The sequence below is a fragment of the Oncorhynchus masou genome, chromosome 32 (genome assembly GCF_036934945.1).
Source record: "Oncorhynchus masou masou isolate Uvic2021 chromosome 32, UVic_Omas_1.1, whole genome shotgun sequence".
NCBI lineage: Eukaryota > Metazoa > Chordata > Actinopteri > Salmoniformes > Salmonidae > Oncorhynchus > Oncorhynchus masou.
Window position 1 is genome coordinate 74,221,782 of NC_088243.1, and position 18,070 is coordinate 74,239,851.

At 41.2% G+C, this 18,070-nt stretch overlaps 1 protein-coding gene across 1 annotated transcript; it reads right to left on the bottom strand.

Annotated features, from left to right (window-relative positions):
• Positions 1 to 13,800: 13,800 nt before the first annotated feature.
• LOC135527262 (uncharacterized) lies at positions 13,801 to 16,357 on the bottom strand. The gene is made up of 5 exons (XM_064955859.1): positions 16,315 to 16,357; positions 14,975 to 15,331; positions 14,688 to 14,804; positions 14,520 to 14,575; positions 13,801 to 14,377 (listed from the first exon to the last, which is right to left on the bottom strand). Exons 1-5 carry the CDS (start codon positions 16,355 to 16,357, stop codon positions 14,246 to 14,248), a joined length of 705 nt encoding a protein of 234 aa, XP_064811931.1. The 3' UTR covers positions 13,801 to 14,245.
• Positions 16,358 to 18,070: the final 1,713 nt, after the last annotated feature.

An 18,070-nucleotide genomic window follows, 5' to 3' on the forward strand; every position in this document is an offset into this window, starting at 1 on the left:
AAAAAAAGCGAAAGAATTTTGAAAAACGGTACAGAAAGCACTTTTTTAAGGGGTGATAAGTTTTTGACAAAAAAATCAATTTTTTCAAAATTTGGCTTTTGGATGTTGACTTGGGGTCCATTTTTAATATGAAAAACCACGGTGGAGCGCACACGCCACCTGTTGGATTTTTGAAGTGTTACAACTGGCAATTGCCATATGGCATTTGAAATACATTTTGCATGAATCAACGCCGATCTCTCTGTACGGCAGATTGACCAGTCTATTTTTTTGCTACACTAGTTTGGAGCATTACTGGTACATCCTCCCCTTGATGGGCGGAGCTAAAGGCTATGACATTAATAACACTTTGCTATCTTCATTTAGGGGTGGGTCATGACTCTCTCACTCTGTTTGTAACTGACTATCAGTATGGATTCTTTCTTGTATACTGTAACCCTTTTCCATTCCCCTACACTGAGGGGAGGTGATTGAGTTGAGGCTAGTTCGGGGTTGAGATTCTGTGAAACAAAGGCAGGGCTTTAGTGTTTTGACCTAGTTGGTTATTTATTTTTAAATTCATAAAAAAATGTATCATTATATGTTTTGATAAATGTATCAATATATTCCCTTCTTTGAACCTCTTTTATACATATTTTATACATAACTGGTTTAATACCAGTTGTGTTTCACGTTGAGTTAATACCAGTTATGTTTCATATTGGGTTAACACCAGTTGTGTTGCATTGTGGAACAAAGGGCTTCAGTCTAATCTATGTAACTGGGGAGGCTCTTTTGATGTTGTCAACAGGATGCATCAACATCGAGATGGCTGTGCTATTACACTGGTTCCTTCTCCTCCACATCTGTTTCACTCAAACAGCCACCCACACAGCTCTACAGTCCCTTAGCTGTACAACCATTTACTTTCTAATCCAAACAGCAAGAATGAAAAAATAGCTTCAGCAGAACACAATATGTGTGTCTTGTACCACGTGGTCTGGATCCCAGGGTCTCTAGTCTTAAATCATGAGTTTGACAAAAGTAGAGCACTTTCGGTACAAAGCTAAACGTGTGATGATGAGGATGAGGATGACGAGGATAATGATTCACCTCGTGATTCAAAACAAATCATCATCAAACTTTTAGATGTTTACTGAAACTGCTCTATTTTGTTAACTGCTGACATGCACAATTGTTTGGGACTGTATCCAGTGGACTAACAAAACGTTTAAAACATTTTGGGGGGAGAAAAATATCCCTTTAAGAAAAACTATAGCTTCCATTGAGTCAATTAATGTTCTGCTTGATCATGATTTTTATACATGTTTTATTAAATGTGTGATTTTCTCATATTTTCAAATTCTCTGTGTAGAAGGGGCACTGACTTACAAATGTAAGTTTTATTTATGTTACATTTTAGAATAATGATGCTAAGTTCACTGGCTAAGTTCCTCAGCACATAAACGAAGTTCACTCCCAGTCTGAGTACCTGACATCAGAGTACACACTCTCCTGTGGTGTCTCTCTTCAATATAAATGAATGATTAGGCCTACAGATGTAAGATCTTAATTTTATCACTCTTATGTTAATAAGAATTTTACTGCACAGCAGGAAATGCGAACTTGTAGTGCTTTGAGTTTTCTGAAGGATTCTAAAGTTCGTAATTTCCACTTTGAAATTGCAGATTTAATTTGCCCTAACCAAAAAATGTATCAACCCCTACAAAATCATCTATTAATTATATCCCGAGTTCATGTTGCTGAAGGATTATTTTCCTGTTTTAGAAAACTGGCTCAAATTAAGATCCTACATCTGTACACTTCAATTCAACTGATTCTACCTGACTCATTGCATTTCGTGTCAGTGGTCATGTCCAATTTGGTTCCATTGTCCAACAGGATCTCACCACATGTGGCCATAGCACAGTAGTAAGTCCCAGCATCAGAGGGGCTGAGGTTGTTCTTGGAGAGGCTGTAGACGCAGCTCCGTGTCGGAGAGGGAGTCTCAGGGCTCTTCTCACACTCATCACTCCTGTTCCCAGGGGTGTAAATGGCACCTGGATGGGATTCTCCTGATCTCGCTCTGAACCAGTACACACTGTGTTCTCCTGTAGAGGTCTCAGAGAGTACTGTACACTGCAGATTCAAATGTTCTCCTGGGTGGAATGGGTCAGACATTGGCCGCTGTACCACAGTCTTGTAATCTGACCTCTGGTGATTCTTACCTAAATGTTACATTTATAGTTTCATATGAATCAGTCTGAAACAAAACTTTCCAAAATGCACATGAATGTTAAAACCACACAGACACATAGAAAACATATGAAGACGTAAGAACCCTGAACAAAAAATAAAGGGTATTAACATCTTCTCATTACCTTCTATTCCTAAAAATGTCCCATTGATCAAGTTCACTTCATAGTCTGTCCTACTTGCGCAATAGTAAATAGCTTCATCCATTGGTTCCATCTTTGGGATTGTAAGACGGTATATCCCATCAGCTTCAGCCCTCTCCACATTGAGTTGTGAATTGTTAAATTCCTTGTACAGTACAGGCCTGGGCTGAAATTTATGCATTCTTGCAACAACTTGAGGGATTTCCCCTGTTATTTGCTTAAACCAGAACATGTTTCCCTCATTGTATACTTGATTTGAGAAAACACAGTAGAGAGTCACTGGGTCACCAATTTGAACACCCTGAACTTGAATATGCCACTGAACATTGTTGCATTTTGTCACATCTAAAATTGCAAAACAGTTTAGGTCAATCAGAAGAACTAGACCTGATGGACTGACGAAAGCTCAACCACATTATGGTTAGACAAGTCTCGGTAGGAATTACCAAACTTACATATTGTACTAAATAATACCACAGCAACCCAGATTCTGATCATCGTGGTGTGTAGCTCCAACTTCAGGTTAGTCATCTGACCAGATAAACACTTGGAATAAGTATGTACCAATATGCAGTTCTGAAGTCAAAGACCAACCTGATAGGCTGGTGTAAAAAACACAATACTTCCTGTTACATTTCTGAACTAGCAACAGTGTTTTTGGTTACACAAACCCCTGCAGTTTTTCATTTAGGCCACTATTCTGTTATTTGCTAAAGTTGTGTCACTTTTCAATGTTTCTATTATATAGACACCTGCAACTCTATCCGGAAGTGCTTTACAGGAGGGTAATGTCAAATGGGCTTCATTGCTATTTGTACAGCTTTCAGATAATGCTATGCAAAGGAAGTCACTGCTGATAGTTATGTGAAGTTATCAAAGTTCTGAGCTCATTGTACAGGTAATATAATAATCAAGATAGCACAACATCAACTCTAATATTATCTTTTGTTAGAAATTACACCTAGTTCAAAGTAATTGTCTTCCAACGATACCTATGTATTAACCTGGTGGTTACATAGACAGGTAGAGTGTAAGTACAGCAATGGTACACGTATTACAGAGATCCTACCCGACAAACTGGATAGCATAGGACAGTGCTATTCTACTCCAGGCCTTTATGGTCAAGGAATAGCTGCTTTAGCGGCTTTAGAATGAGGTCAATGAAAGATCAAGGCCACAATTAAATTATTATATGAAAGGGCTTCACTCAGAATATTTATAAATAACTTACAATGGTGCAGTATATACTGAGGAGATAGTGGCCCAACAACATAACAAACCAAGAGCTGTGAATGAAGAAGAAAGAGGTCATCATCAGTCTGAGGAGAAGAAAATGGAGATCACTCAGGATCACATAGGAAAGACATAATACACATAACAAGACAAATACACATAACAAGACAAGCGCTGGGCTACAAAATAAACAGACCAAAAACCAACTAGAGATGCTCCACTCTACAGGAACTGAATAAAACATGGATCACCTGACAAGAGGCAAAAGGCCTCGCAGAGAAAAGAGGGAGGTGGAGAGCCATGGTTGACGCCCTAGCTTAGGACCCTAGGATTGAACACCTCCCTTTGCAACTGGATCCTGGACTTCCTGATGGGCCAACCCCAGCTGGTGAGGGTATGTATCATCTCCTCTGCCGCGCTGACCCTCAACACGGGGGCCCCACAGGGGTGTGTACATGGTCCCCTCCTGTATTCCCTGTTCACCAACGACTGCATGACCACTCACAACTCCAACACCATCATCAAGATTGCTGACGACACGAGGGTGGTATGTCTGATCACAGACAACGATGAGGCAGCCTATAAGGAGGGGGTCAGAGACCTGGCAGTGTGTTTCCAGGACAACAACCTATCCCTCAATGTCGGCAAGACAAAGGAGCTGATCGAGGACTACAGGAAACGGAAGGCCGAGCACTCACAAATCAACTTTGACAGGGCTGTCGAGAGGATCAAGTTCCTCGGTGTCCACATGACTAAGGAATTAACATAGTCCACACACACCAACGTCATCTGAGCGCAACATATGTTTGTTGTTGAACGTTGCTGAAATGCTAAAAGCTGAAAGCTGGACGAGAGGCCTTGGGGTATTGTTTTTGTAAAGCTGTGTGTTTTTATATACTTTTTCTACTCTTTGCAAGTAGCAAACCTACACAAACTACTGGGGAATTCATGCCTGCTAACTTTTTATTTTCCTTCCACCCCAGTAGCCGGACACCGCTCTGGTCTGGTGGAAGTGTTGCTGTCGTGTCGGCTCTCCATTGCCGACTGGCCAGTGCTCAGCAGGGTTCCATCCTTGAAGAGACAGAACAGAGGAGATCGGAGCTGTTCTCGACCCAACCAACCAGCCATGGAGATACGTCACTCACCATGGAAGTCGAAGGAAGTGTTCTATGGCAACAGGAGTCTCCTTGGAGATGGTGAGGCTGGACCTGACACAGACCAGAAATGCCTTGTCTGCCCTGGATCCAGAGGTTCCGGTGCCTTCTTCCTCAGGGGCTTTGGATTCAAGATTGGATCTGGAGGTACCTGTGTCTTTGTCCTCTGTTCTGTCTCCTTCTCCGGTGGCTTGTACTTCGGGTTCAGATCAATCAATCAATCAAATGTATTTATAAAGCCCTTCTTACATCAGCCGATGTCACAAAGTGATGTACAGAAACCCAGCCTAAAACCCGAAACAACATGCAATGCAGGTGTAGAAGCACAGTGGCTAGGATAAACTCCCTAGAAAGGCCAGAACCGAGGAAGAAACCTAGAGAGGAACCAGGCTATGAGGGGTGGCCAGTCCTCTTCTGGCTGTGCCGGGTGGAGATTATAACAGAACATGGCCAAGATGTTCAAATGTTCATAGATGACCAGCAGGGTCAAATAATAATAATCACAGTGGTTGTCGAGGGTACAACAGGTCAGCACCTCAGGAGTAAATGTCAGTTGGATTTTCATAGCTGATCTTTCAGAGTATCTCTACAGCTCCTGCTGTCCCTAGAGAGTTGAAAACAGCAGGTCTGGGACAGGTAGCACATACGGGGAACAGGTCAGGGTTCCGTAGCCGCAGGCAGAACAGTTGAAAATGGAGCAGCAGCACGGCCAGGTGGACTGGGGACAGCAAGGAGTCATCAGGACAGGTAGTCCTGAGGCATGGTCCTAGCGCTCAGGTCCTCCGAAAGAGAGAAAGAAAGATCCTCGGCGCTCCCACCATCATCAGACCACGAGGCTGCCTGTATTGGTCACATCTTTACTAATGCTGCAGAAATTTGCTTTAAAGCAGTATCCAAATTCATAGGATGTAGTGATCACAATATAATTGCCATATCTAGAAAAAACCAAAGTTCCAAAGCCTGGGCCTAATATAGTTTATAAGAGGTCATACAATAAGTTTTGTTGTGAATATTTTGATTCATATGTTGATGATGTAGAGAATATTTGCTGGTCTGTGGTGTGTAATGAGGAGCAACCAGCACTTTACAAATTTAAGAAATTGCTTATTCCAGTTATTAATAAGCACAAACCCATTAAGAAAATGACCGAAAACTGTTAAATCTCCTTGGACTGATAAGGAATTGAAAAATGGTATGTTTGAGAGGGATGGGGCAAAAGGTATGGCAAATAAGTCTGGCAGTCCACCTGATTGGCAAACATACATCAAATTAAGAAATCATGTGACTAAACTACATAAAAACAAAGAGAAACTATGAAACAAAGATAAAGGATATAAAGAATGATAGTAAGAAGCTTTGGAGCACCATAAATGACATTTTCGGAACAAAAGCCAACTCGGCTCCATCATTCATTGAATCAGATGGCTCATTCATCACAAAACCAACTAATATTGCCTACTACTTTGATTACTTTTTCATTGGCAAGATAAGCAAACTTAGGGATGCCATGCCAGCAACAAACGCTGACACTACACATCCAAGTATATCTGACCAAATTATGAAAGACAAGAATTGTACTTATGAATTCCATAATGTTAGTGTGGAAGAGGTGAAAAAAATATTGTTGTCTATCTTCAAAGACAAGCCACCGGGATCTGACAATCTGGAGGGAAATTTACTGAAGAAAAAGTGGACGATATTGCCACTCCAATTTGCCAGATCTTCAATTTAAGCCTACTAGAAAGTGTGTGCCCTCAGGCCTGGAGGGAAGCTAAAGTAATTTAGCTACCCAAGAATAGTAAAGCCCCCTTTACTGGCTGAAATAGCTGACCAATCCTCCTTTTACCAACCCTTACTAAACCTCTGGAAAAAAATGGTGTTTGACCAGATACAATGCTATTTCAAAGTTAACAAATTGACAACAGACTTTCAGCATGCTTATAGGGAAGGACATTCAATAAGCACAGTACTTACACAAATGACTAATGATTGGCTGAGAGAAATTGATGATAAAATGATTGTGGTCTTGTTAGACTTCAGTGCAGCTTTTGACATCATCGATCATAGTCTGCACATATGTGTTATGGCGTTACACCCCCTGCTATAATGTGGATAAATAGTTACTTGTCTAACAGAATCATTCACTAAACCCTAAACCTTAACTCTGTCTCGTATTGAAAAATGTGGAAATTGAGCAAGTTGAGGTGACTAAACTGCTTGGAGTAACTCTGGATTGTAAACTGTCATGGTCAAAACATATTGATATAACAGTAGCTAAGATGTGGAGAAATCTGTCCATAATAAAGCGCTTCTCTGCCTTCTTAAGAACACTATCAACAAGACAGGTCCTACAGGCCCTAGTTTTGACGCACTTGGACTGCTGTTCAGTTGTGTGGTCAGGTGCCACAAGGAGGGATTTGGAAAGATTGCAGTTGGCTCAGAACAGTGCAGCACGGCTGGCCCTTAAAAGTACACGGAGAGCTAACATTAATGACATGCATGCCAATCTCTCATGGCTCAAAGTGGAAGAGAGATAGACTTCATCATTACTTTTTTAAAATTATCATATAATTTTAAATTGAATATCTAAAGATACAACATACTTGCTGTGAAGCCTCTCAACAACTACACCATACCAGTCATCCAACAGACTCCCATTCAGAGCGACACACAGAAGCGTCTAGGGTCAATGCCCTGCTCAAGGGCTCCAAGACCCCCCCCCCCCCACACAGTTCCCCAATAGCTGTCCCTCAACCGTTCGAGACCCCTCCCACAGTCTCCCCCAGAAGAAAAATCTAAATAAAAAATTACATTAATTCCATTCCCCAACCGCAAGAACCCCCCCCCCGCCCCCCATATGCACCAACAACCAAGAGAATGAACGAAAGAGAAAGAAGAAAAAGGCAGAAGAAAACAGCAAACAACACAACAAAAAAGAAAAATGAACAAAGGACATCAAGGACAACTACAATCATAGCAGCAATGCCAACTGTATATGTTACATCATTACTTGTTTTTCTAAGTGATGTTGACAAGCGGAATGTACCAAGCTGTCTGTTTAAAATACTACCACACAGCTCGGACACTCATGCATACCCCACAAGACATGCCACAAGAGGTCTCTTCACAGTCCCCAAGTCCAGAACAGACTATGGGAGGCCCACAGTACGACATAGATCCATGACTACATGGAACTCTATTCCACATCAGGTAACTGATGCAAGCAGTAGAATCAGATTTGAAAAAAAACAGGTAAAAATACACCTTATGGAACAACGGGGACTGTGAAGAGACACACACAAAGGTACAGACACATGCATACTCACACATTGTGATAATGTTGTATGGTGGTATTGAACATTTTGGCTTTGGATATGTGGTGGTGTAGGGATGTTATATGATGTACTGTTTAATCTTTAGCTCACTGTTTCATCTTTTGTTTTATATGTAATGTGGGTGCTTTGGTGTGTTTGGACCCCAGGAAGTGTAGCTGCTGCCTTGGCAGCAGCTTATGGGGATCCCTAATAAATAGAAATGGAAATACAAACGTAAGAGACAACACCTCTTAATTAGCAGGAGACTGAAAAGATTTGTCATGGGCCCTCAGATCCTCAAAAAGTTCTACAGCTGCACCACTGAGAGCATCTTGACTGGCTGCATCACTGCTTGGTATGGCAACTGCATGGCATCCGACCGCAAGGCTATCCCAACAGCGGCCAACAGCTCCGAACCCCTCGCAGCAACTTGCCCAAGCCTCCCCAGCTTCTACTTCAAATTCAGATAACAGATGTTCTGAAAGAGCAGCAAAACCTGGACCCGTACAAGTCAGCTGGGCTAGACAATCTGGACCCTCTCTTTCTAAAATGTTCCGCTGCCATTGTTGCAACCCTTATTACCAGTCTGTTCAACCCCTCTTTCGTATCGTCCGAGATCCCTAAAGATTGGAAACCTACCCAGTGTGACGACCCTCCCACTCTGTCTGGCGTACTCTCTCTTTGTTCTTGTTTCCTTATTAGGATACTGGTGGGCGGAGTTGGGAGGGTCGTCAGCTACATGGGAAACACCTGGGCCCGGGTGTGTCCCAGGATAAATAGACCTCTTCCAGATTCATTGGGAAGACTCTCTCCATGTTGGCTATTTTCTTGTGACTATGGCATCTTATGTAGACGAGTTCATTCACTTTCCATCAGAGGAAATGTTAGAATTATGTACTAAAGAACAGCTGTTGAAGGTCACTGAACACTACAAGGTTGAAATTAGTGATAAACGTCTGAAATTCTATTAGTTTGATATTGAAGGCCAATCGGGTGGAGAGTGGTATTCTTGAAGTTACCACTGGGGCAGCCACTGCTGAGGACTCACCGTCTCCCCGTAACGTTACAATATCCATGCCATCGGTTAGTCCGAGTAGTCTTTTTGAACAGCAGAAAGAACTGCTTCTGTTACAGCTAGAGCATGATCGTGAGAAGCTAGAGCATGATCATGAAAAGCTAGAACATGATCGTGTAAAATATGAAAAGGAATTGGCATTTAAACAAGATATGGAGCGTGCTAAAATCAAGCTGCAACAAGAGCGGATAGAGTTGGTTAGGGAAGGAAAGATCTCAGGGGAGAGTTTGTTCTGGGAAGGTGACCCAGATTTACCTAGGGGTTGTTCCTCTTTTGGTCGTGCACCAGACACATTTGATATTGTTGGGAACTTACGGTTGTTGCCTCAATTTAATGAAAAGGACCCTGATACATTCTTTTCATTGTTTGAGCATGTTGCTGATGCTAGGAGTTGGCCTGATTCTGACGGCACTTTAATGTTGCAGTGTGTGCTGACTGGTAAAGCGCAGAAAGCATATTCAGCTCTTAGTGTACTCGACAGTGCCAGTTATGATAAGGTTAAAACAGCTGTGTTACAGATTTACGAATTGGTTCCTGAGGCTTACCGCCAACGATTTAGAACTTTAAAAAGGGATGATTAACAGACTCAAGTTGAGTTTGTGCGAGAATTATCTTCACAGTTTAATTGCTGGTGTTATGTCTTTCCAAGGGCTGTGTGATCTGATTATGTCAGAGCAATTTAATGACACAATCCCTTATCGTATTGCCACGTACATTAACAAACGAAAAGTAAAGACTGTCGCTGAAGATGCGGTTTTGGCAGACGAGTATGTTTTGACTCACAAAAGTGTCTTTGCAGATCCTCGTATACTCGGATACTCGGATACTTTGGTTCACGGGCAGAGTTCCATTCAATTAGGGTTGAGCATGACTCCAGTGGTAAAGCTGACTTTGGTCAAGAGTGTCACTACTGTCAAGCTTCAGGTCATTGGAAAAACGAATTTCCGGTTCTCAGGGCAAAGGGTAAATTCAGTAAGTGTGCTTATGTTAAATCTAAGCCTACGGCGTTAGCTGCGTCTGTTCCACATCAGTTCACTCATGACACATTGTCTCAGGCCCAGGGGCATGTGAAAGTCCATATTGACCCAGACTATTTACCTTTCATTTACGGAGGGTTTTGTGTCTATGTTAGGAAGTAAGGACCTAGTGCCAGTGAAGTTTGTGTTGTTTGTGTTGGAGTCTGTGTTACCCTTTTCTGCTGAGACTGGGAATAGTGTTCTAATTAGCGGAATAGGTTTGAACACTCTGTCAGTTCCATTGCATAAACTGATGTTGGATTGTGGACTGGTGAAAGGTGAGGTTGTTGTGAGGGTTGCCTATTGAGGGTTCATTGCCTATTGAGGGTATCGACATTATTCTTGGGAATAACTTGGCTGGTGAGCGTGTGTGGCCTGTCGTGTTTCCATCTTTAGTGGTTTCCACTAAGCCGTCATTTGTTGGGATTCCTGATGACTGTACAGAGTTTTCCAGAGGTGTTCTCTGCGTGTGCAGTGACGAGTTCTATGAGCCGTGGCGAACTGGTCACTGCGCCGACTAATGAGAATAACGCAAGTATGTCACTACTTTCCCTGTTATCCCGTTATCTGTAACCCGCTCAGATCTAATCAATGCGCAACGGACTGATCCCACATTAGAAGAGTTGTGTGACCAAATTGTGCCTGTGGAACAGTTGGGAGATGTCGCCCATGGCTATTTTCTCCAAGAGGATGTCTTGATGAGAAAGTGGGTGTCTCATGGTAGTTGTTTTCTGGGGGAGGTGATTAGTCAGGTTGTTGTACCAGCTCCAAATTAAACACAATTTGTCTAGCGCCTATCATGCGCAAAGTCAAGGAGCACTGGAACGTTTCCATCAAACACTTAAGTCTTTGTTGAGAGCTTATTGTGGATAAGGATTGGGAGGAGGGGTTGCCTTGGTTAATGTTACTGTTAGCCGCTAGGGAGGTTTCACAGGAGAGCACGGGGTTCAGTCCAAATTATCTTGTTTTTGGACATAGGGGGCGTGGACTTCTATCTGTTCTCCAAGATGACTGGAAGTCTCCCGAGCCTCCTCAGTCCCTGTTATCGTATGTGTGTGATTTCCGGCGACGCTTGTACGCCGCTGGTGAAATGGCAAAAGAGAAGCTATCATCTTCACAGGAGAGGATGAAGGGCATATTTGATCGCCGAACTGAGCCTCGTCTCTTTAGTCCGGGTAACCAGGTTCTTGCTCTGCTGCCAATTGTTTGTTCTCCTTTTCAAGCCAAGTTTCAAGGTCCATATACAGTGGTGCACCAGTACACTAAGCAAAATTATCTAGTTGCCACTCCAGAACGGAGGAAAGCACACCAATTGTACTATGTAAATTTGTTAAAACCCTATTATCCACGTTCCTCTGAGATTGAAGAGTGGGAGTCTACAGTGGACGGTAAAACCTGTTATTTTGAATGGTACCGTTATTCCTTGGGTTCTTGTCATGCTAGATCTGTGCATGAGGAGGAAGATGTTCCTGGTCCCGACAATTGCATACTGCAGGGTAGATTGAAAAAATCAGAGACACTGGATATTTTAGACAGCCTTCTCACTCATCTACCTTTTTATGGGCGGAAAGAGATGGTTGGTCTGATTCAGAGATTTCCAGGTTTGTTTTCTAATACACCTACACGTACAAACTTAATAGAACATGATATTGACATTGGAGATGCTGACTCCATTCATCAGCGGGTGCGCCGGGTGCGCTGTTAATCTGGACGATGCAGTGATATATGCAGATACTTGGGAGGAACATCTGTCCCGTATTTAAGCCTTGTTCGAACGTCTGGCTGCGGGTCTGGTTAAATGTGAGTTTTCTCAGGTGACTGTTACATACCTTGGGAAGGTTTTTGTGCAGGGTGAACTGCGTCCTATTCTGGCTAAAGTGGTAGCTATTGATGATTTTCCACCACCAACTACTAAAAAGGAACTGATGCGTTTCTTGGGCATGATTGGTTATTACCGTAGTTTTTGTAAAAACTTCTCTACTGTGGTCTCTCCCTTGACAGATGCTGAAACCTAAGGCTGTTCACGTATGGTCTACTCGTTGTCAACAGGCTTTTGAAGATGCAAAGAGTTTGCTTAACTCAACTCCGGTGTTGAATACTCCTTGAGTGGATTTGTAATTTACCTTGCAGGTGGATGCTAGTCATGTGGTGGCAGGGGCAGTTTTGCTGCAAGCAGATGTGTCTGGGGTTGAGAGGCCTGTTAGTTTCTTTTCCAAAAAGTTTACCCATTATCAGTTGAACTATTCGGTCTTTGAAAAAGAAGAGCTAGCACTCATTTGGGCGCTACAAAACTTCGACATGTATGTCTAGTCGGGAGTAGTGCCTATTGTGGTCTACAACAACCATAACCCTCTCACCTTTTTGAGGTCCATGATGTGTCCTAATCAGAGGATAATGAGATGGTGTTTATTTTTACAATCATTCCATCTCGATGTGCGGCACTTCCGGGGGACTGATAACGTGATTGCTGATGCGCTCTCTCGTGCGCCCTGTTCCTGAATGTTTATGGGACTGACCATTGTTTGGTATTGTCATGTTCTCTCTTTCCTGTCTGTTCCCTCCTGGTTTTGTTTTCTTATTTCCTCTTATAAGTTGCTTCCCGTGCGCAAAGGTTGCTGAGGTTGGCTGGGGCAGGGTATGTTGTTCCGGGGTCCTTGTTGGTCCCCGGTTTTATAAGGGGGGGGGGGTCTGCCGTATTCTCTCTTTGTTCTTGTTTCCTTATTAGGATACCGGTGGGCGGAGTTGGGAGGGTCGTCGGCTACATGGGAAACACCTGGGCCCAGGTGTGTCCCAGGATAAATAGACCTCTTCCAGATTCATTGGGAAGACTCTCTCCATGCAGACACCTTCATAGATTTTGTTATGGTATTTTTGTAGCCTATTGGTTGTTTGCTTTGGCACCTTCAACACCCCGCATTATCACATTTATGCATGCAAAACACTCACTTACACTACTGATTACTGATTACACATGCCATTGTTAATTGCATTTAGGTTACCTTAGTTAATGAATATATTTTGTTATTCCTTATCTCCACGTTGTCTCCCTTTTGTTACGGGCTTCGAGCCGGTTTGTGACACCAGACTATCTGTATTGATCCTGTTTGCACTAAGTCTTTTGACTCACATATGCTGCTGCTACTGTTAATTATCTAGCTTGTTGCCTAGTCACTTTACCCTACCTAAACGTACATATCTACCTCAGTTACCTTGTACCCCCTCACAATGACTCTGTACTGGTACCCTGTGTATATAGCCAAGTTAATCTTACGAGTTGTGTATTTATTCCTCGTGTTATCTTTCTATTTAAGTAAGCATTTCACTGTTAGTCTACACCTGTTGTTTACAAAGCAAGTGAAACATACAATTTGATCATGTAACAGTGTGATCAAATTAAGATCCTACATCTTTATGCTTGCCAGACAACCAGGGTGGTGCAGTAAAGCTCAGTTTAGCAGTGTGAACAGGGTATAAGTGAAACTGCAGTGTGGGTATCTTGTAGGAATTGTAAGAGGGGGTGTTGTCAAGTCCTTGAATGGAGATGGTACCATGTGGATATTTAGAATGTACATGGGTGGAAAGGGTGCCCAGATCACCAATGGGAAGCAGTATGGTGGTTTGTCATGATTTCATTATGACATTGTTAATATAACTTTGAGAGACTGCACTGGGTTCACATGGAAACAATATTTTCTGGTGAAATGTGTTTTAATGTGCAATGGTACATTTTGTAATGTAATAAAGCAAAATATACTGTACATCAACAGATTCATAAATTCAAATTTGAACTCAAGAAATGCTGTGGTAAATATCACAAGGTTAATTTAACATTACAACAACAATTGAGATCAATTCGTGAATTAAGTGAAAACACAAACAATAAAATACAGGAAAGAGACTGTCTTGATTCTGCTACTCACATTAGTCTAGCAATGAGATTTGGTTCTTGGTTGCAGAGATGAGAAAAACCCTGGAGCTCTATGATACAAAAAGAGTGTTGCTTTTTGTCTTGACAAAGTATATAATAGCAATTAAAAAATAGATTTTTGACAAATGTATTCCTCTGCACTGTCGTTCAGTCCCAGTCTGAACACCTGACATCAGAGTACACACTCTCCTGTGGTGTCTCTCTCTTCTTTCTTCCTCTTTTAGTTTTCCTCTCAGAGAAATGCAATGCAGCATAATTCAGGCTATCTGCATCTTGATCCTGTGAATTGTCATATTTTCATCAAACTATTATACAATATTAAACCCTAACAGGATATGTAGTTTTAAAATAATAAGGTGAGAAAAGTAATGCCATGTTACATTTCTGGACAATATTTTTTAGACAACTTTGCTGTGTTTACCTTGCTGCTTGATTCTCTAGTTGAGTTGTCATGTCCGATATGCTGAGAAGCACCCACTGTTTCCATTAATAAAAACAAAGCATCAAAATTACTAGACTTTCAAAGGGAAATTTGCAAAACCGTTTTAGATAATCCTTAAATAACAATTTGCAAAGTTAAATAGTTGACCTTTACAATGTTCACAAACTGGTCTAGTATGTCTGGTGCAGAGGAGGATAATGATCCCAATCACACAGACGGCCGCGGTCACTCCCAGAGCAATGATTACAGGATCTGTTGCTTTTTCTAGAAATGTCAAATAAAATTATAGTTCTGGCATTCATACTTATGTAAAATACAGTTATATAGATACTTTTTTAAGTGTAAAACCACAAGAACTGATACTATTCAACCTTTAATCATGGCTTCAGTTAAGAATGTTTTAGATTTTAGATATATACATATATACTACCTACTAATATTCAGGATTGTTCCATTGCCAAACATGATCTCCCCACATATGGCCACAGCACAGTAGTAAGTCCCAGCATCAGAGAGACTGAGGTTGTTCTTGGAGAGGCTGAAGACACAGCTATGTGTAGGAGGGGGAGTCTCAGGGCTCTTCTTACACTCATCACTCTTGTTCGCAGAGGTGTAAATGACTCCTGGATGGGATTCTCCTGATCTGGCTCTGAACCAGTACACACTGTGTTCTCCTGTACAGGTCTCAGAGAGTACTGTACACTGCAGAGTCACAGAGTGTCCTGGATGGACTGGGTCAGATACTGGCCTCTGCACTATAGTATGGTAGTGTGAACTTTGGTGATTCTTACCTAAATGGGATACATGTTTTGATTCTCTAATGTATCACATGCTTCACAAAGATTCGAAGAGTTCCGTTTTGTCAGCTAATTGTATGCATGAATGAGGGTTTTTCTTTTGTAATAACACATGTGTATGCTACTACTGGCATTAAAAAAAATCAACATCACAGTGGGTACGATGCGAGCTGTGTGAATAACATGTACATGTACTAATGTTAATAGTATTTAGATACTATGATTACCTTTCAATAGTAAAAGAGTCCCATTGATAAATTTGACTTCATAGGCTGTTCTCGCTGCACAATAGTAAACGGCTTCATCTGTTGGGCCCGTGTTTGTAATAGCAAGTCGATACATCCCATCAGCATCAGCCTTCTCCACATTGACACGTGAATGGTTAAAGTCCTTGTGCCATACAGGCTTATCATATTTTGTCATTGTTACAATAGTTTGAGGCTTTTGCCCCACCATTTGTTTGTACCAGAACATATTGATATCTTCCTTTGAAAAAACACAGTATAGTGTCACTGGGTCCCCAGGATGAACCTCCCGAATTTGATACTGAACATCATTGCATTTTGTCACATCTGTAAAAACACATTTTAGAACCATGCCAATTAAATTACAACTATTGCTTACGTTATAAAGTGATAATGCAATGCATTTACAAGAAACAATCAACTTAAATGGGAAAAACATTTTTCCGTAAATATTTTTTTCTGTAACACCTTCAATTGTGTTTGAGGTGAAACATGTCCACAGTTTTTATCCATATGTTTCCTTTAACATTTCAGATTAGTTTAATGAACTACATTTTATAAATACATGATAAGCGACTGCTTTCCCAGACACAGACTAGACAATCTCCATGTAGAATGCTTTTAGAATGCTTTTCACAATCTCCATTTAAGAATAGTTTTAGTTCAAAAATATGTTCTTGGAATTAAGCCATTAATGATTGAAAAATAGGTTAAGTTTGGAATTTCACTTACACATCAAACTGAGAAGTACCACAATCCCTCCAGTTTCGATCATCTTGGTGAGTAGCTCTTACACGTCTGGTGCAGTTGTCCTCTGCCCATGAAATGCAAAAATGGCAAGTCTATACTCAAAGACCTATCTGATAGGCTGGAGAAAACTACATCATGCTACACTTCCTGTTCGATTTTCCCACCAACAACCTGGTTGGTTATCTAAGGGACAGATGTACATTTATTGGGGGGAGGGGCTGGTCCAACTCAAAGTGTCAGAAAAAAGCACCCCCTCCCCAAAGTTACAAATATTTTCAAATGACCCTCCTGTTCTACTGTAAAATAGACTAAACACTGTCCTCCCTTACAGAATTTACTAAAAATAATGTTTAAAATAAAAAAACATTAAAAATAATGTTTACACCCACAAATGGATATTGACTTTGCCACTTTAGCTTGCTTTTGTGGCACAGTCGATGCCACGCAGGGCTACGGGCCTGAAGATTGAGGGTTCACCGACCACTGCAGATGTGCTCACTCTCCCTGCTTGTTTCATTACACTACGATCAGAGCCAGCTGCAAACAATGATCAGCTAGAGGGAATCAGATTTTCAACATTTTGATGCCATATTTATAATTATATAAAATATATGCATTGAATTTTCCACAGACAAGTTTATGTGCCAATTCACCACACAACCAATAAACAAAGCTTACTGACTTCGGGCTCTTCAATATCATGGTTTTCAGTTTCAACACCACAATAACTAGACTATGGCAACCTCGACAAACAGAAAATACATCCCTCCCTACCTTGTAGACTCACCAAGTATTGAAGGCTTTGCTTAACAATCTCTGAATGACATTAAACTTTTTGGTGTTTTGTTTCAGATGTCTCTTTCCATTCATCAATTGGCTGCTGCACAGTTTGGATTGATTGATTGACCTTATTTGTCAGTAAAAAATACATTGTTTTTGTGTATTGCACAATAAAGTCGGGGACCTATTTCCATTGTGGTCCCTATTTTGTACGTAAATACATCTACAAATACATAGAAACAGACACATTACAGAGATAGTGACAAAAATGCTCAACCTCCAGATGAGAGGGGAGTTCAGGTACAATTCTTACACGTTTGTTTGGCTGGAAGCATAATCCTTAGATGTTTGTGGCTGCTGGTGAACCTTGATGTGCAGGCATAATCAAAGTGACACTGGACTAGCCCACTTGCCAGAGTCTTTAGGGTGTCTTTAGCTAGGTTTCCATCCAATTAGTACCAGATTTTCATGTGAATATTTTAAAATCTTCATAAAAACAATATGCCATATGAGAAATTTAATGGACATCCATATGCAATCAGATCCAACCTGGCACAGCCAGCACCATCAATAAATGAGGGATGTTGGCCAAATGAGCCACATTTACGTGTCCTTAATTAAAAACAGCTTATAACAAATTACAAAACACTATTCCTTGTGCCCACCTCATTGTTCATTTGTCAGAGATTTGAGCACTAAATGTATCAGGGCATTGCATACAAAGGCTTAGGTGTCCACCATGATATTCATATTTTATATATATACAGTTCAATTCGGAAGTTTACAAACACTTAGGTTGGAGTCATTAAAACTCATTTTTCAACCACTCCATACATTTCTTGTTAACAAATTATAGTTTTGGCAAGTCGATGAGGACATCTACATTGAGCATGACACAAGTAATTTTCCAAACAATTTTTTACAGATAGATAATTTCACGTATAATTCACTGTATCAC